This window comes from Balaenoptera borealis (genome assembly GCF_965194805.1).
Source record: "Balaenoptera borealis genome assembly, chromosome: 2".
Classification (NCBI taxonomy): domain Eukaryota; kingdom Metazoa; phylum Chordata; class Mammalia; order Artiodactyla; family Balaenopteridae; genus Balaenoptera; species Balaenoptera borealis.
The window spans coordinates 102,990,343-103,011,415 of record NC_138867.1 but is presented as its reverse complement, the minus strand read 5'-3'; the positions used below and the strand labels follow the sequence as shown (position 1 = coordinate 103,011,415).

At 37.1% G+C, this 21,073-nt stretch overlaps 1 protein-coding gene across 2 annotated transcripts in view; it reads right to left on the bottom strand.

Annotated features, from left to right (window-relative positions):
* SNX2 (sorting nexin 2) overlaps positions 1–21,073 on the bottom strand; it is a 61,906-nt gene that overhangs the window by 20,689 nt on the left and 20,144 nt on the right. For both annotated transcript variants that reach the window (XM_082380713.1, XM_082380714.1), the window contains exons 2-6: positions 17,957–18,074; positions 13,049–13,212; positions 11,614–11,680; positions 11,237–11,280; positions 9,617–9,758 (exon numbers count right to left, since the gene is read on the bottom strand). In XM_082380713.1, the coding sequence (XP_082236839.1) occupies positions 9,617–9,758; positions 11,237–11,280; positions 11,614–11,680; positions 13,049–13,212; positions 17,957–18,074 (535 nt within the window). The remainder of the gene's footprint in view (positions 1–9,616; positions 9,759–11,236; positions 11,281–11,613; positions 11,681–13,048; positions 13,213–17,956; positions 18,075–21,073) is intronic.

Genomic DNA, 21,073 nt, shown 5'->3' with positions numbered 1-21,073 from the left:
TTAAAAATTGATGGACAATATGAAATTTTTTAAATGACTGCTTCTCTACTTGATTTTCTGCCAGGAACTTCACAGAACAACTTGTTACCCACTTTCAATAATTGTTCAGACTTTATGCACACATTTAGAGGAAACTTTAACTTGGCTTCATCTTTTATTTAACTACAATTATTTTTCCTGCTAATTTCTTTATTTACACCTTTTTTTTTTTAAACTGCATTTTATGTGGTTGCCTCAAAATCTTTCAATCTCCTTTTAATTCAATAATTTGTGGAAGGTTGAAGATTAGTAGGGCAAAACATTAGTTTGAAACACAACAAACTTGAGCATAAAAATTTAGTTAAAAAAATTTTTTCTTCTGGCTCAATGTTTAAGGACTAAACTAGTGTTATCTAGCCATCAAAATGAGAAAAACTATTTTTTGTTTTTTTTCTCTTTTGATATATAAAAATAGTTGTACAACTTAAAGAAAAAAGGATATAATAACAAATAATTTATGATAAATGAAACTTAAGCTCACTACATAGATAATGGGAGGCCAAAAGATACCATTGCAACAGTTTAGAGGAGAGAGAAATAACATTATTAACTAGACTAGCAGTTCTCAGAATATGGTTAGCATATTCGGAAGGTTTCTGAGACCCTTTGGGCTGGTGGGGGATATGTACAAAAATCGACCTTCATAATACTAAGCTGCTATTTGTGTCTTTTTTGCTCCCATTCTTTCATGAGAGCTCAGTGGAGTTTTACAGAAGTTATATGATGTGTTTTATCACAACAGGTAGAGTGTAGAAACAGATACGAAAATATAACTACTTTCTATTAAGCCACAATTTTTAAAGAGATTTTGCGAAAATGTAAAAAACAAAAAATCAAAAGCAAGCCACTCTTATTAAATTTTTTTGTCTTATAAAAATTATTTTTCACAAAATTTTTTTATTTGTTAACAGGTAATGAGTTTATTATTTTTAAGTGCATTAATAAATACAATTTAAAAATTCTCATATAATAGGGACTTCCCTGGTGGTGCAGTGGTTAAGAATCCGCCTGCCAATGCAGGGGACACGGGTTCGAGCCCTGGTCTGGGAAGATCCCACATGCCGCGGAGCAACTAAGCCTGTGCGCCACAACTACTGAGCCTGCGCTCTAGAGCCCATGAGCCACAACTACTGAGCCCACATGCCACAACTACTGAAGCCCGAGCGCCTAGAGCCTGTGCTCTACAACCAGAAGCCACCGCAATGAGAAGCCCACGCACTGCAATGAAGAGTGACCCCCGCTCGCCGCAACTAGAGAAAGCCCACGCACAGCAACAAAAACCCAAAGCTGTCAGAAATAAATAAATAAAATAAATTTATTAAAAAAAAAATTTAAAAAGAGAAAGAATATAATAAATACATTTAAATATATCAGGTTTCAGGAGAAGGAGAGAAGATGGCGGAAGAGTAAGACACAGAGATTACCTTCCTTCCCACAGATACAGTAGAAATACATCTACACGTGGAACTGCTCCTACAGAACACCCACTGAGCGCTGACAGAAAACGTCCGACCTCTAAACAGGCAAGAAACTCCCCCCGTACTTGGGTAGGGCAAAAGAAAAAAGAAATAACAGAGACAAAAGAATAGGGACGGCACCTGCACCAGTGGGAGGGAGCTGTGAAGGAGGAAAGGTTTCCACACACTAGGAGCCCCTTCGCGGGCGGAGACTGCGGGTGGCGGAGGGGGGAAGCTTCAGAGCCACGGAGGAGAGCGCAGCCACAGGGGTGCGGAGGGCAAAGCGGAGAGATTCCCGCACAGAGGCTCGGTGCCGAGCAGCACTCACCAGCCCGAGAGGCTTGTCTGCTCCCCCGCCGGGGCGGGCGGGGCTGGGAACTGAGGCTTGGGCTTCGGTCGGATCGCAGGGAGAGGACTGGGGTTGTCGGCGTGAACACAGCCTGAAGGGGTTAGTGCACCACAGCTAGCCGGGAGGGAGTCCGGGAAAAAGTCTGCAGCTGCCGAAGAGGCAAGAGACTTTTTCTTCCCTCTTTGTTTCCTGGTGCGCGAGGAGAGGGGATTCAGAGCGCCGCCTAAACGAACTCCAGAGACGGGCGCGAGCCGCGGCTAACAGCGCGGATCCCACAGCAACAGGGGCGCAGAGGGAAAAACGGAGAGACTCCCGCACAGAGGCTCAGCGCCGAGCAGCGCTCACCAGCCCGAGAGGCTTGTCTGCTCACCCGCCAGGGCGGGCAGGGCTGGGAGCTGAGGCTCGGCTTCGGTTGGATCGCAGGGAGAGGACTGGGGCTGGCAGCGTGAACACAGCCTGAAGGGGTTAGCACACCACAGCTGGCTGGGAGGGAGACCGGGAAAAAGTCTGCAGCTGCCGAAGAGGCAAGAGACTTTTTCTTGCCTCTTTGTTTCACGGCACGCAGGGAGAGGGGATTCAGAGCGCCGCCTAAACAAGCTACACAGACAGGCGGGAGCCGCAGCAATCAGCGCGAGCCCCACAGACGGGCGTGGGACGCTGGGGCTGCTGCTGCCGCCTCCAAAAAGCCTGTGTGTGAGCCCAGGTCACTCTCCACACCGCCCCTCCCGGGAGCCGGTGCAGCCCGCCACCGCCAGGCTCCCGTGATCCGGGGACAAGTTCCCCGGGAGAACACACGGCGCACCTCAGGCTGCTGCAACGTCACGCTGGCCTCTGACGCCGCAGGCTCGCCCCGCCTCCTCCGTACAGCTCCCTCCCCGCGGCCTGGGTGAGCCAGAGCCCCCGAAGCAGCTGCTCCTTTAACCCCGTCCTGTCTGGGCGGGGAACAGACGCCCTCAGGTGACCTACACGCAGAGGCGGGTCCAAATCCAAAGCTGATCCCCAGGAGCTGTGCGAACAGAGAAGAGAAGGGGAAATCTCTCCCAGCAGCCTCAGAAGCAGCGGATTAAAACTCCACAAACAACTTGATGTGCCTGCATCTGTTGAATACCTGAATAGACAACGAATCATCCCAAATTCAGGAGGTGGACTTTGGGAGCAGGATATATTAATTTTTCCCCTTTTCCTTTTTTTTGTGAGTGTATATGTATATGCTTCTGGGTGAGATTTTGTCTGTATAGCTCTGCGTTATAATAGCTTTATTTTACTTCACTATATTATAGCCTCTTCCTTTCTTTCTTTCTATTTTTTCTCCCTTTTACTCTGAGCCGTGTGGATGAAAGGCTCTTGGTGCTCCAGCCAGGCATCAGGGCCGTGCCTCTGAGGTGGGAGAGCCAACTTCAGGACACTGGTCCACAAGAGACCTCCCAGCTCCACGTAATACCAAACAGCGAAAATCTCTCAGAGATCTCCATCTCAACATCAAGACCCAGCTTCACTCAACGACCAGCAAGCTACAGTGCTGGACACCCTATGCCAAACAACTAGCAAGACAGGAACACAACCCCATCCATTAGCAGAGAGGCTGCGTAAAATCATAATAAGGCCACAGACACCCCAAAATACACCACCAGACATGGACGTGCCCACCAGAAAGACAAGATCCAGCCTCATCCACCAGAACTCAGGCACTAGTTCCCTCCACCAGGAAGCCTACACAACCCACTGAACCAACCTTAGCCACTGGGGACAGATACCAAAAACAACGGGAACTACGAACCTGCAGCCTGTGAAAAGGAGACCCCAAACACAGTAAGATAAGCAAAATGAGATGACAGAAAAACACACAGCAGATGAAGGAGCAGGGTCAAAACACGCCAGATTTAACAAATGAAGAGGAAATAGGTAGTCTACCTGAAAAAGAATTCAGAATAATGATAGTAAGGATGATCCAAAATCTTGGAAATAGAATAGACAAAATGCAAGAAACATTTAACAAGGACGTAGAAGAACTAAAGAGGAACCAAGCAATGATGAAAAACACAATAAATGAAATTAAAAATACTCTAGATGGGATCAATAGCAGAATAACTGAGGCAGAAGAAAGGATAAGTGACCTGGAAGATAAAATGGTGGAAATAACTACTGCAGAGCAGGATAAAGAAAAAAGAATGAAAAGAACTGAGGACAGTCTCAGAGACCTCTGGGGCAACATTAAACGCACCAACATTCGAATTATAGGGGTCCCAGAAGAAGAAGAGAAAAAGAAAGGGACTGAGAAAATATTTGAAGAGATTATAGTTGAAAACTTCCCTAATATGGGAAAGGAAATAGTTAATCAAGTCCTGGAAGCACAGAGAGTCCCATACAGGATAAACCCAAGGAGAAACACGCCAAGACACATATTAATCAAACTGTCAAAAATTAAATATAAGGAAAACATATTAAAGGCAGCAAGGGAAAAACAGCAAATAACACACAAGGGAATCCCCATAAGGTTAACATCTGATCTTTCAGCAGAAACTCTGCAAGCCAGAAGGGAGTGGCAGGATATACTTAAAGTGATGAAGGAGAAAAACCTACAACCAAGATTACTCTACCCAGCAAGGCTCTCATTCAGATGTGATGGAGAAATTAAAACCTTTACAGACAAGCAAAAGCTGAGAGAGTTCAGCACCACCAAACCAGCTTTACAACAAATGCTAAGGGAACTTCTCTAGGCAAGAAACACAAGAGAAGGAAAACACCTACAATAACAAACCCAAAACATTTAAGAAAATGGGAATAGGAACATACATATCGATAATTACCTTGAATGTAAATGGATTAAATGCTCCCACCAAAAGACACAGGCTGGCTGAATGGATACAAAAACAAGACCCATATAGATGGTGTCTACAAGAGACCCACTTCAGACCTAGAGACACATATAGACTGAAAGTGAGGGGATGGAAAAAGATATTCCATGCAAATGGAAATCAAAAGAAAGCTGGAGTAGCAATTCTCATATCAGACAAAATAGACTTTAAAATAAAGACTATTACAACAGACAAAGAAGGACACTATATAATGATCAAGGGATCGATCCAAGAGGAAGGTATAACAATTGTAAATATTTATGAACCCAACACAGGAGCACCTCAATACACAAGGCAAATGCTAACAGCCATAGAAGGGGAAATCGACAGCAACACAATCATAGTAGGGGACTTTAACACCCCACTTTCACCAATGGACAGATCATCCAAAATGAAAATAAATAAGGAAGCACAAGCTTTAAATGATACATTAAACAAGATGGACTTAATTGATATTTATAGGACATTCCACCCAAAAACAACAGAATACACATTTTTCTCAAGTGCTCATGGAACATTCTCCAGGATAGATCATATCTTGGGTCACAAATCAAGCCTTGGTAAATTTAAGAAAACTGAAATCGTATCAAGTATCTTTTCCGACCACAACGCTATGAGACTAGATATCAATTACAGGAAAAGATCTGTAAAAAATACAAACACATGGAGGCTACACAATACACTGCTTAATAACGAAGTGATCACTGAAGAAATCAAAGGGGAAATCAAAAAATACCTAGAAACAAATGACAATGGAGATACGACAACCCAAAACCTATGGGACGCAGCAAAAGCAGTGCTAAGAGGGAAGTTTATAGCAATACAAGCCTACCTCAAGAAACAGGAAACATCTCGAATAAACAACCTAACCTTGCACCTAAAGCAATTAGAGAAAGAAGAACAAAAAAACCCCAAAGCCAGCAGAAGGAAAGAAATTATAAAGATCAGGTCAGAAATAAATGAAAAAGAAATGAAGGGAACAATAGCAAAAATCAATGAAACTAAAAGCTGGTTCTTTGAGAAGATAAACAAAATTGATAAACCATTAGCCAGACTCATCAAGAGAAAAAGGGAGAAGACTCAAATCAATAGAATTAGAAATGAAAAAGGAGAAGTAACCACTGACACTGCAGAAATACAAAAGATCATGAGAGATTACTACAAGCAACTCTATGCCAATAAAATGGACAACCTGGAAGAAATGGACAGATACTTAGAAATGCACAAACTGCCAAGACTGAACCAGGAAGAAATAGAAAATATGAACAGACCAATCACAAGCACTGAAATTGAAACTGTGATTAAAAACCTTCCAACAAACAAAAGCCCAGGACCAGATGGCTTCACAGGTGAATTCTATCAAACATTTAGAGAAGAGCTAACACCTATCCTTCTCAAACTCTTCCAAAATATTGCAGAGGGAGGAACACTCCCCAACTCATTCTACGAGGCCACCATCACTCTGATACCAAAACCAGACAAAGATGTCACAAAGAAAGAAAACTACAGGCCAATATCACTGATGAACATAGATGCAAAAATCCTCAACAAAATACTAGCAAACAGAATCCAACAGCACATTAAAAGGATCATACACCATGATCAAGTGGGGTTTATCCCAGGAATGCAAGGATTCTTCAATATATGCAAATCAATCAATGTGATACACCATATTAACAAATTGAAGGAGAAAAACCATATGATCATCTCAATAGATGCAGAGAAAGCTTTTGACAAAATTCAACACCCATTTATGATAAAAGCCCTGCAGAAAGTAGGCATAGAGGGAACTTTCCTCAACATAATAAAGGCCATATATGACAAACCCACAGCCAACATTGTCCTCAATGGTGAAAAACTGAAACCATTTCCACTAAGATCAGGAACAAGACAAGGTTGCCCACTCTCACCACTATTATTCAACATAGTTTTGGAAGTGTTAGCCACAGCAATCAGAGAAGACAAAGAAATAAAAGGAATCCAAATCGGAAAAGAAGAAGTAAAGCTGTCACTGTTTGCAGATGACATGATACTATACATAGAGAATCCTAAAGATGCTACCAGAAAACTCCTAGAGCTAATCAATGAATTTGGTAAAGTAGCAGGATACAAGATTAATGCACAGAAATCTCTTGCATTTCTATACACTAATGACGAAAAATCTGAAAGTGAAATTAAGAAAACACTCCCGTTTACCACTGCAACAAAAAGAATAAAATATCTAGGAATAAACCTACCCAAGGAGACAAAAGACCTGTATGCAGAAAATTATAAGACACTGATGAAAGAAATTAAAGATGATACAAATAGATGGAGAGATATACCATGTTCCTGGATTGGAAGAATCAACATTGTGAAAATGACTCTACTACCCAAAGCAATCTACAGATTCAATGCAATTCCTATCAAACTACCACTGGCATTTTTCACAGAACTAGAACAAAAAATTTCACAATTTGTATGGAAACACAAAAGACCCCGAATAGCCAAAGCAATCTTGAGAACGAAAAATGGAGCTGGGGGAATCAGGCTCCCTGACTTCAGACTATATTACAAAGCTACAGTAATCAAGACAGTTTGGTACTGGCACAAAAACAGAAATATAGATCAATGGAACAGGATAGAAAGCCCAGAGATAAACCCACACACATATGGTCACCTTATCTTTGATAAAGGAGGCAAGAATATACAGTGGAGAAAAGACAGCCTCTTTAATAAGTGGTGCTGGGAAAATTGGACAGATACATGTAAAAGTATGAAATTAGAACACTCCCTGACACCATGCACAAAAATAAACTCAAAATGGATTAAAGACCTAAGTGTAAGGGCAGACACTATCAAACTCTTAGAGGAAAACATAGGCAGAACACTCTATGACATACATCACAGCAAGATTCTTTTTGACCCAGCTCCCAGAGAAATGGAAATAAGAACACAAATAAACAAATGGGACCTAATGAAACTTAAAAGCTTTTGCACAGCAAAGGAAACCATAAACAAGACCAAAAGACAACCCTCAGAATGGGAGAAAATATTTGCAAATGAAGCAACTGACAAAGGATTAATCTCCAAGATTTACAAGCAGCTCATGCAGCTCAATAACAAAAAAACGAACAACCCAATCCAAAACTGGGCAGAAGACCTAAATAGACATTTCTCCAAAGAAGATATACAGATTGCCAACAGACACATGAAAGAATGCTCAACATCATTAATCATTAGAGAAATGCAAATCAAAACTACAATGAGATATCATCTCACACCGATCAGAATGGCCATCATCAAAAAACCTAGAAACAATAAATGCTGGAGAGGGTGTGGAGGAAAGGGCACCCTCTTGCACTGTTGGTGGGAATGTAAATTGATACAGCCACTATGGAGAACAGTATGGAGGTTCCTTAAAAAACTACAAATAGAACTACCATACGACCCAGCAATCCCACTACTGGGCATATACCCTGAGAAAACCATAGTTCAAAAAGAGTCATGTACCAAAATGTTCATTGCAGCTCTATTTACAATAGCCAGGACATGGAAGCAACCTAAATGTCCATCGACAGATGAATGGATAAAGAAGATGTGGCACATATATACAATGGAATATTACTCAGCCATAAAAAGAAATGAAATGGAGGTATTTGTAATGAGGTGGATGGAGTTAGAGTCTGTCATACAGAGTGAAGTAAGTCAGAAAGAGAAAAACAAATACAGTATACTAACACATATATACGGAATCTAAGGAAAAAAAAAAAAAAAAAAAAAAGCCATGAAGAACCGAGTGGCAAGACGGGAATAAAGACACAGACCTACTAGAGAATGGACTTGAGGATATGGGGAGGGGGTGGGGTGAGATGTGACAGGGTAAGAGAGTGTCATGGACATATATACACTACCAAATGTAAAATAGATAGCTAGTGGGAAGCAGCCACATAGCACAGGGAGATCAGCTCGGTGCTTTGTGACCACCTAGAGGGGTGGGATAGGGAGGGTGGGAGGGAGGGAGATGCAAGAGGGAAGAGATATGGGAACATATTGTATGTGTATAACTGATTCACTTTGTTATAAAGCAGAAGCTAACACCATTGTAAGGCAATTATACTTCAATAAAGATGTTAAAAATAAATAAATAAATAAAATAAATAAATATATCAGGTTTCAAAAATCATAAAAGATATGGATAAAACTGCTTTTCAAATCAAATGTTTAAAAAAGTAAAAATAACTTAAAGATAAGTAAAATTCATTTTGAATATTTTTCAGAATAATAATCATGTATATAAAAAAAATAGAAATAAATAAAAACCTATGACTGAAAAGATTGGAAAAAATACTACAAAATTTTAAGACATGACAGATGTTTTTTAATGATGGGACAATGGAGGTTCTCCTCCTCTTTTGTAATATTCTGCATATTCTTAACTAAGTAAGCCTTTATTACCTGTAAAAGTAGAAATGTTTTTAAATGTTAAATTGAAGTACGTAATAAACTAAGATGAGTTTAAATAGCTCCTGTGTGAGCAAGGCTAGATCAAATCTTTTTGTACAATGTATAGCTAAGCACAAAACACCTCCAAACCCTTAGAAAAATGTTAATATACTAATAATACTGAATACTCTCTAAGTGTTACTCAGTAATAAGGTACTCTGATGACCCTAAAAGGGTTTTTAGTTGCTTTCACCTTGTCAAATATTTAACATCATTACATTATACAAATCAAATCCTCAAGTGTTAGAAAATAAAACTTAGCTATACACTCTTCAGTTGATGAACGACTATCATAAACAGAATACTTAAATTCAGTACCTCTAGATATTGAGACGTCATGACAGTGAATGATCATGGAATATACACATCTATACAGTTAAAACTGAACTAGTAAGAGTAACAACAATAAATTTTTAAAAATTCATACTTACCTACTATACTCTTTTCTGGAGCTGGTGGCACAATATAACCGACATGTAAATACTTGCTTGCTAACTTGCTATGCAAACCGAGAAAGTCACTAAATCTTCTTTTAACTGAAAATTCACTCTTACTGAACATGGAAAGAGAAGTCTACAAGTGAAGAAGAGGTATTTCAAATTTTGAATACGAAACAATTTTTTAGAAGTTAATGTAGTACATAATTGTGAACATGCATATATACATATCACACACACTGATCTACTCTGAAAAAAATGCAGAGTAGCTAACTAATGTGATGTAAAGATTTCTAACAACTGAAAAAAATCCAAATCATAGATTTTTTTTTTTTTTTACAGAAACTTAAGAGGACAGAAAATGTTTGCTTTATTCTACCCTTAACTCATCTCATTGACTCTACCTGTATTTATGCTAATGATTGTTAAATCTTTACCTCTGGCCCAGATCTCCTCTGAGCTTCAGTCTAATAATACATAGCCCAAGGGAAACCTCCACTTAAATCTCACTGCCACCTCAATTTCACCATATTTTTCCCTGCTCGAACATAAGTTCCATGAGTGAAGGGCATTTCTTTGTGTTGTTTACTACTATACTGTAGTCCTTGGAAAAGAGCCTGACCCCAAGGTATTTAATAAATAAGTATCTGTTCAATGAATTAACAAATCTGACTCCATACTGTGTTCCTCCCCTTGTGTTGTCTCTTCTCCAGGATCACTCCAACAATCACAAAGTTCCTCTAGACAAAAACTCAGGCATGGGAGGGAGGCTCAAGAGGGAGGGAATATGGGGATATATGTATACTTAACAGCTGATTCACTTTGTTGTACAACAGAAACTAACACAACATTGTAAAGCAATTATACTCCAAAAAAGATTTAAAAAAAAAACACACACACTTAGGCATCCCCCCTTCCTCACTCCTTACATCCAAGCCCTACTGATTCTACCTCCTATACATCACAAGAAGCCATTTATTTCACTCATCCCTAGAACTAGTTCCTTAGTATTAAGAATCACTTCTCACAGCTAGGACTGTTTCAGATCCTCTCTAAGATTTGAAGGCCTACAATCCCTTTAAGGATTGCAACCGCCTCTTAACTCGAAGTCCAGACCTTTACTTTGATCCTCCCAATCCATACTGAGTCAGAGAGAGCTTTCTAGAACAAAAATCAATTGTACCACATTCTTGTTTGAACCTCTTCAATGGCTCTCCATTATATATACTAAGGATGAAGGCCAAATTCCTAATGTGGCTGTTCATAATATAGGAAGGCTTACTGCCAAACAATTTAATCTGGCACCACTTCCTGCAGATCCTAGAAAGAACAATGCTTTCTTGATTTCTGGCTTTTACATAAGCAAATCCCTTTGCCCCTCTCCCACCCAAATCACTTCTCCTACCTTTGCCTAGATTAGATCCCTTCCGGCATACTCTCCCAGAATACTTTACCTACCAAACCACTCAGAACTCATTGTAGCTATTTATACGCAACTTTTACTGGATGATAACCTTTGTAAAGACAGTGATCACTTACACCTTAATCACTGTAGTATCCTCATACTACACATGGTGAGGGCTCAATATTTTTTTAAAGGAGCAAAAGGCTTACCTTTGTTGTTACTCTATAAGCCATGTAAGCATTCATGCCATCACCTACAAGAAAAGTCAAACTATTAAAAATCATAAGCTTAACCACATGCACACACACATAAGGTAACTATGTGAGGTAACACATTAACTTGATTGTGGTAATCATTTTATAACATATATTAAATCATCACATTGTACATCCTAAATACACACAATTTTTATTTGTCAATTATACCTCAATAAAGCTGGGAAAAAAACAAAACAAGCTGCCACAAGTTTAAAAATAAAAGCACCATTTTAATATTGTAACAATGCATTTAGTTAAAAATAGCACATTAACAACCAAGCTAATTATCAAAAAGGAGCAAGTACAAAATATAATAAATATTAACTTACCAACTTTCTCTGGATCTGATACACCAATTTCTATATCAAAAACATCTCCATTTGCTTCTTCTTCAATCTAGAAAATTTTTTTTGTTATTAAAGATTCCAGTTTATATTATTGTCATAATACTAATAACTATAATTTTTACCATCTATCTTTTATTAGGGTCACTGTCACATCAATTTGAAAAGTCACTCAGCACTCCATTTATGAAAAACAATAAAAGCTTTCACATTTCCTGACTATGTAAAAAATACACACACACAAAGACAACAGGAAAAGGATCACTGGGAGAAGGAACAGAAAATCTTGTTTTCCTCCAACTCCTCAGATGTAGAGAAAACGTTGTAGTCTTCTGTAGGAATATTGTGGAATGTTTTGTTCTATATACTCAATCTTCAGATTCAGATTATGAAAATAATTAATTCCTTGATTTTTTTTAATATTAGTATTTTTCAAAGTTGTATCTCTCCTCTTTAAAAACCAGGAGGTAGCCATTAATTTTGCCAGTAGAATCCTACATACTTGCAGGAATTATAAGCAACTTGAGCACCATGATTTCACCAATTACCTAGTAAACACATGTTCTTCTTGAAGCCAATGAAAGCACTATAAAGCTCACTGAAAAAAGAAGTAGGAAAAATGATAAACCTACAGAACTACAGAGAAGCACTTTTTATCCATTATAAATAAGCAATCCTTATTAATAGCAGTTCTGAGGGAAAGTTTTTTTACTTTCAAGAAGAAAACACAGAAACTTAAATCTTGCAAATTTTAAAAGCAATATTAATAGTCTAAGGTTACCAAAAAAAAGGCTGTTTTTCTAATGATAATATTTTTCAAAGTTGCCCTCCTGTACAGATTTTCTTAAAGTAAGCCTTATTTGAACTGTAACACACACAAAGTATATAAATCCTAGGTAAATAGCTCAATAATTTTTACAAAGTAAACACATCTTCCTAACCAGAATGTAGATTAAGAAAAAACACCATCATTACACCTTAGAAGGTCCTCATGCTTCCTCTCCACTCACAACACATCTCTTACTCTACCGACATAATCATTAACATTTATTACATACTTTTATCAAATAAAATTACTCAAGACACCACTTTACTGTGATTAAGTTTTCAAGGCACTTTCAGACATTACCTTATTTGACCAAGAGAGGAAGGAACACTGAGAGGCACACATTACCATCATGAGATCACAAATGACAAACTGCTTGACTTGAGAAGGAAAGTGATGTGCCCAAGTTACTGGATGAAAAAGGGGTGGGATAAAATTAGAAGCCAAATCACCTGACCTCTCTAGTTCAGTGTTCTTTTCCAAACATTTCTAAAAGGCTTTGATTACAAATGACTAACAGTAAAGAAATGTTGGGTGGGGGACAAAAAATGTATTATTTACATATTAACTTAGAATATGAACATTTTTCCATACCTCCTCCCTGGATCTGTCAAAGATCACAGGAGCAGACATACTCTTTGATTCAATTCTGGGAGCAATGAGTGTCGTGGGGGTCACAGGTGTGACTGCAGGAGAAGGTTCTGAGGAGAGTATAGGTTCCCTTTCTGGACTGTCCAGAGAAACTTCTTCTGTAGCTTCTAGATAAAAATTAAACAAGTTAGTTGAGGACACTGGTAACAAACTCCCAACAGTCTACAGAGCAGTCAATAAATTATGAAAAATATTTTTATATGATTCACAATATCAAAATATTATTTTAAAATAATTGTTATAAATAATTTATGAATCCTTCCTTAATTGTTTATCAAAACTTTAAAACCAACAGTGACTTTGTTGATTTTAGGAAGAATTCCAGTAAGTCAGCATAATTATCTATACTAGTGGTAGGGATAAAGCCAGTAGGAAAGCAATGATGTGGATAATTCCATATTCATTTGTGTTTGGATCTGTAATATATCTAATACTTGTGATAACTTACCTTCCAAAATCTTGTATTCAGGCCAACATTACTATTCTTTTATACATATGAACACAGATTTCATGGCAGAAAACTGCCCAGAACTATCCCAACTGGGATTGAAAATTTGTTATGGAAAGTCCACAGTGTTAGTAATCTAAAGCAATTAACCGCTAAAGATTACTGGATATTAGCTGAATACACAAATAGGACGCAAAACAAATAGGTGCTTAGGTTTTCATTTAAAGTGTTCGTTCATTTGAAAAATCTAAAATTAAATATATTTAAAAACAAATCAAATCAATAAACTGAATGTCTACAAGCTATGTAACATTGTGCTAAATGCAATGGAGAACCATAAAGAAATGTAAAATATCATACCTGCCCTCAGGGAGTTTATAATCTAGTTGGGAAAACAAGACATAAGCATGTGGAATGTTAAATAATAATAAAAGAAAAATAACAGCCAAGAGAACAATAAAAAGAAAATTACAAGACATTTAATTGCTGTATGAACTAAAGAATAAACGCTATCATTTGAGTTGAAGTGGGACAGAATAATTTAGGCTGGGGAAAATGAGGAATATTTTACGAAACTGAATTGAGAAGATCTGAATGAGTTTAGAGAAAAAATGAGGGAAGCATTCCACGAAAATGAAATACAGTTGACCCTTGAACAACGTGGGGGTTAGGGCCACCGACCCTCCACACAGTCAAAAATCTGAGTATAACTTATAGTTGGGCCCTCCATATATGTGGCTCCTCTGTATTTGAGGTTCCACATCTTTGGATGCAATCAACCTCAGAACAAGTTGTACTGTAGTATCTGCTAATTTAAAAAAATTCGTATTAGTGGACCCAAGCAGTTCAAAATCATACTGTTCAGGAGTCAACCATAATAGCATAAGCTAAAAGCAAAGCCAGAAAAGTGAAAATTACGATCAGTGGCCAAAATGATAATCTGTTGGCTTATAGAATGCTACCAGGAAAAGGCAGGCAGGACTATAAAGGAAACAGGATCGGATCAGCCGTTTCTAACCTGAGTTTCCTACATTCCTTGAGGTTTCGGAAGGTAGTAATGATAGTCAGTGAGTCATTTTAATATCTCAAAAAGTATATCACTAGTAACATGTTATTTACCTGAAGTGGTATCTTACCTCTTGGATTAGGAGGTACAAACTACTATGCATAAAATAAATAAGCTACAAGGGTATACTGCACAGCACAAGGAATACAGCCAATATTTTATAACTATAAATGGAGTATAAACTTTAAAAATTGTGAATCACTATGTCATAACCTGAAACTTATACAATATTGTACATCAACTATACCTCAATAAAAAAATAAGTAAAAATTTTTTAAAAAAGAAAATAAAATGGATAGAGATTTAGGTTCAGCATACCAATGTACAATTTGCTTTAAATTCTTCCCCCAAAAAATTATTTTAGTAAAAGTGATCTAACATACTACAAATTAACAAAAATTAATTAAAACCAGACCTAAAGATTCCATAAAATGCCCCATATGTAAGTACAAAGATTAGCATTTCCTTGGAAGAGATACTTTGCAGATAAGTATAAATTGATTATGTCAGTGTCAGCTAAGTAATATTTCACTCATACCATAGACACCAGAGAATTTTTTAAACAAAGGAATACTCATTAAACTTAGAATTGGTATCATTTGCTGAAAAGCATAAGTGAAATAAGCTAAATACCCTGGCAGAAACAAGTTCTAAAAGTCTAGGACAATTTCAATATTGGCAATTTGCTCACCCTCCCTTATTCTTCTAGGACAGTTTCCTAGTATGTTCAGTGTAGCTTAGTGCAGGATGTAAGTAATGGTGGAAAGGGGCTCTGTAGTCACCCATATTTGGTGACCACTCTGTAAGTAAGCTAATATCAGTAACAAAAATCACGCTTGAACTTTTTCTAATACCACTTCTGACATAATAGTATTTGAAATGCTACCCAAAATACATGAGCATACATACCAATTACAATCTAATCTTCTTATGGTTTTAAAACCAAATGGCTAAATCACTAGAGCAATATCTATAGTTTCTCCTCTGATACATGTCTTAGAACACCTAATGATGCCATTATGAAATGCAGCTGAGTTTAAGATAAAAGATAAAGCATAAAAAAGTGTCTGTAGGTAACAAAATAAACAACTATTTTTACTGCTTAGTCCATGTCGCTCCTTAAAAACAAAGACAAACAAAACAAACACTGACATTGACCATATTTGTATCATTATATTTAGTATAGGCTGCACTAGGTAGACTAAAACCCCAAAAAAGATTTTTCTAATCAAGCTTAGTGGGCAAATATCACTGTATAATCCTCATGTGGCAAACTGTTTGATCAGCTGGGCACACTGTAAACAAGAAAACCCTCTTTCCTTACACAAACACACACACACAGTTCTGTTTTTAGAGTTTCAGCATACTCATTAACAGAATTCTGAGACTTAAAGGTGAAAGATCCTTTAATAAAATGGATAATACAAGTGTTCTATGTATGACCCTCTACTATTAGAGGAATAGGCACAATTTTAGATTAGCACCTACTCAGCAGAGAAAGAACTTGTGTCACCTTTCAGATTGAAATATAAATGCCATGAAAAAACTTTTAAGGACTGCCTGGAAAAAAGTCCATGAAAGGAAAGAAAAAGGAATATTACAACTTTGGTTAACTGTCATTATACTCTAAGTTGTAAGGTAGCTACAAAAAAAGGTGGGGGGTAAGAAAATGATTGATATTTGGTATCACATTTTTAACTTTCTGACATGAATTCATAAAATACATGAATTCATCTGCAGTGAAAACTTTTCATATAACAAGCAGGAAATTATATAGACCTCTGTGATGGAGGACTGTATCTTTTAACATATTTGTAGGGGACTTCCCTGGTGGCGCAGTGCTTAAGAATCTGCCTGCCAGGACTTCCCTGGTGGCACAGTGTTTAAAAATCCACCTGCCAATGCAGGGGACACGGGTTCGATCCCTGGTCCGGGAAGATCCCACATGCCGTGGAGCAACTAAGCCCGCGCACCACAACTACTGAGCCTGTGCACTGCAACTACTGAAGCCCGCGCACTCTAGGGCCCGTGTGCCGCAACTACTGAAGCCCGTGAGCCTAGAGCCCATGCTCCACAAGAAGAGAAGCCACAGCACCACAACAAGGAGTAGCCCCCACTCGCCACAACTAGAGAAAGCCCTCGCGCGGCAACGAAGACCCAACGCAGCCAAAAAAAAAAAAAAAAAAATTTGTAAAAAAAATACAGGATGGTTTGAATATTCAACCACTATAAAAGCTAAGGATGTATTATTAAGTTTTAACTCATGAAAGCCAGTTTAGGTAAATTAAGCTCTTAAACACACAAAGATTTACTATTTTAATTATTTGTGTCACTAATTCTAAGGAAGATTTTTCTTTTTAATATCCAAACATTAATTTGTACCTAAATTTTAATCTTAAAACAGATAACTGTTTTGAAGAGTCCAATATTTTAAAAGGTAGAATGGACTACACCAAATCCTGCCCCCATATCAAAAATAAATTCCTGAAGCATCAATTTACTCACCTAAAATTCAATCAAAATGGAACATGTGGTAAATACTGAAGCATTTTATTAAAACAGATTTCAAATATATACAGACTATAAATTAAGTGATTGTTTTAAATTATTTTTTTATTTAAAAAAAAATTTATTTTATTTATTTTTGGCTGCATTGGGTCTTCATTGCTGCGTGCAGGCTTTCTCTAGTTGTGGAGAGCGGGGGCTACTCTCTCTTGTGGTGCATGGGCTTCTCACTGCGGTGGCTTCTCTTGTTGGAGAGCATGGGCTCTAGGCATGCAGGCTTCAGTAGTTGTGGCTTGCAGGCTCTAGAGCGCAGGCTCAGTAGTTGTGGTGCACGGGCTTAGATGCTCCACAACATGTGGGATCCTCCCGGACCAGGGATCGAACCCATGTCCCCTGCATTGGCAGGCGGATTCTTAACCACTGCGCCACCAGGGAAGTCCCTAAATTAAGTGATTTTTAAATCCAGAGTTTAATTTTGCTTTGTGACAACTTGTAAGTAATAAGAAAATATAATCACTTGCTATTTCTCAATGTATGAATGCCACAACCATTAGTTTGAGTCCAAGTACTGATCAAAACAATCAAATTATTAGTGTGACTTATTTTCACATGCTTAAAACCAGAAAGGATCACATTCGTGCTTCTTTCAGCAGTCTTTATTTTTCACAAAGCAAATTAACTGAGATTTCCTATCCTCCTAAGTTGGTAACAAGAAGAGCTACCACTAATACTTTACACAAAATGTCAGTTTTGCTTTAGAGAATATTTTCTAACAGGATATATGCTATAATTGACAATTATTTTTTTAAAAAATAAAGGTATTTATAATTACCTGCAAAAAGGTCTTCTCTGTCATCATCCAGCACAACTTCTGCAGGTTTTGGACCATTGGAGTTTGTACTAATATCTTCTGTAATAAGACTAGCTGGATCTGGAGATGATGGACTTGACTGTTAAAAAAACAATAATTGACAGTGGATTGCCATGTTTGTCTGTTATATCTCTATACACTACAGAAATAGAATATTCTCTTGAATATTCTCTTGAATATAAGAAAAGAAGAAGACAAACAGCTATTTATAGTTCCTCCTTTGAGGGTAAGAATGAATCAAAAACATACTTTTACTCACTTTCTCCTTTCTTAACAAGAAGTCACTAAAGATTTAAAAATAAAATCTTTTCTAGTCACCCAGTTAGATATACTAATTTGCCATGTTGAGTTATAATTAACAAAAACAAATTTTAACGATTTACATAGTATACAATATTATGACATAATAATAAATATCAGATCTTGAAAACATGTTGCAACAGTAAGAAGTTCAAACTACTACTTTACTGTAAGAGGAAGCTTTAACAGTAGTTGAATTAAGACTACAAATATTCTAAAATTTCTATAGTTTCAAACTAAAAATATGCCCTCCCCCAAATATTTACATTTCAACTAAGCTAAGGGACTACTTTTGTACTTTTTAAAGTACAAAGGTCAGCAAAATGGAATGAAGATTGTAAAGCTTTCAGTTTTATCACAGTTTTCTTATAGTAATAGTTAAAACCAATACTATTTTTTAAAAAAATAACAAAAAGGAAGTTGTATACATCAAAAGTGCACAGCTAGATATTTACCAAACCCAACATCCCTGTGTAATCAGCACCCAGATCAAGAAATAGAACATTATCGTCAACTCTAGAAGCTCCACTCATGATCCCTCCCATTCTTTACCCTCTCTCCACCCAGGCTTCTACCAACATGGATTTGTTTTTCCTGTTTTTGCTCTTCATGGAACTGGAATCATACAAAATATATTCTTGTGTATTTGGTTTTTGATCTTAACGTTATGTATACGAGATTCTTCTATATTATTGTACGTAATAATAGGACACTCATTTTCATTTCTTTAAATATTTCACTGTGTAAATACATCACAATTGATCCATTCTACTGTTGATGGGCATTTGGGTTTTCAAATTTCATTATCAGTTTTATACCACTACCAATAGTACTGTATAAACTTTCTAGTACATATATCTTTTAGCAAACAGTGAACAAATGTCTGTTTGGTACGTACCTAGGAGTGGAATACCTGGATCACAGGGTAGGTGAATGTACTGCTTTAGAAGATATCACTAAACATTCTTCTAAAGTGGTTATTTAATTTATATTCCCACCAGTAATATATGAAAATTTCAGTTGCTCCATACCCTTGTCAACACTTTACTATATTCCATCTTTTTCGTTTTAGCTATTATGGAGGGTGTAGAGTGTATCTTTTGTGGTTTGAATTTGCATTTCCCAGATGAATAATGAGGCTGAGCAATTTTTCATATGATTAACGGACATTTGGATATCTTCTTTTGTGAAGGGTCTCTTCAAGTATTTTCCCTATTTTTTTCTATTGTTCCTATTGATTTGTAATTCTTTACATATTCTAGATACAAGTTCTTTGTGAGATATGTATCACAAATATTTTTCTCCCAGTCCGTACTTAATGCCTTTCCACTTAATGGTAGGTATTGATGAATAGAAGTTCTTAATTTTAGTAAGAGTAAATTATCAACTTTGTTTTATGATTAGTAAATTTTTTGTAGGATGAATAATTTTTCTTTTTTTAAACACTGTCCAGGGAACACTGAGACATGTTTCTTCTTCTTCTTCTTCTTCTTTTTTTTTAATATTTACTTATTTATTTGGTTGCACCAGGTCTTAGCTGTGGCATGTGAACTCTTAGTTGCAGCATGCCTGTGGGATCTAGTTCCCTGACCAGGGATCAAATCTGGGCCCCCTGCACTGGGAGTGTGGAGTCTAATCCATTGCGCCGCCAGGGAAGCCCCTAAGGAGGAATAATCTTTTAAGGCCACTCCTAATTCATAAGATTTTCTGATCAGCTTTTTGAGTAAACTATCCTCTACAGCATGAGGACATTTCTTAAGAGCTTTCAAAAACAGTTTAAATTCCTTATGGGAAAATTTTAAAAAGCGGTTTTCTTTTCTCTCAGGAGCTCATGCTTATAGACCAAACTCTCACAAAGGTAGGCCTCTATTTACCTTAGCATTTTTTCTTGAAGAAATTTGGAAACAAATAAGCTTTTATTATAAGCTTCTTCTAGAAGATGTTCCTGACAACCTCAATCTCATCTGTAGCTGAGTCTGGTTAGGTGAGTGATATATATGCTTCCCAGCATATCTATTTCTTTTGCCATAATTTCTCTTACCACACTATATTATAATTATTATCTGTTTATAGACTACAAATTCTATAAGGAAAGAAGAATGTCTTATTTTGCTTATTACTTTTTATCAGGTTCCTGGCCACAAACACTCAATGACTATCTGTTAACTGAATTCTAAGAAAATAATTACAAATATGTGTAAGAATTGGCCACAAGTTTGTCAACCAGATTGTCTATAATACTGAAAGGTTTGAAATACCCTAAAGCACAGCTACATTAAAAATAGCAGAGTGGCTCCAACACCCATTCATGATAAAAGCTCTCAGTAAACTAGGAATACAGGGGAACCTCCTCAATTTGAGAAATAGCTACAAAAAACCTAGAGCTAACATCACACTTAATGAGAAACTCAGAGCTATCTCACTAAGATCAGGAACAAGGCAAGGATTTCCCCTGTCACTACTGCTTTTCAACATCATATTGCAAGTCCAAGCTAATGCAGAAAGACAAAAAAAGGAAATAAAAGGTGTATAGATTGGGAAGAAATAAAACTCTGTGTTCACAGATGACATGATCCTCTAAGTAGAAAATCCAGAAGAACTGACAAAAAAGGCTCCCAGAACTAATAAGCAATTACAGCAAAGCTGTAGGATACAGGTTAACATACAAAAGTTAATCACTTCTATATACCAGCAACAAACAAACAGAATTTGAAATAAAAAAAAAAAAAAACCATTTACATCAGCACCCAAAACAACTAAATACTTTAGGAATAAATC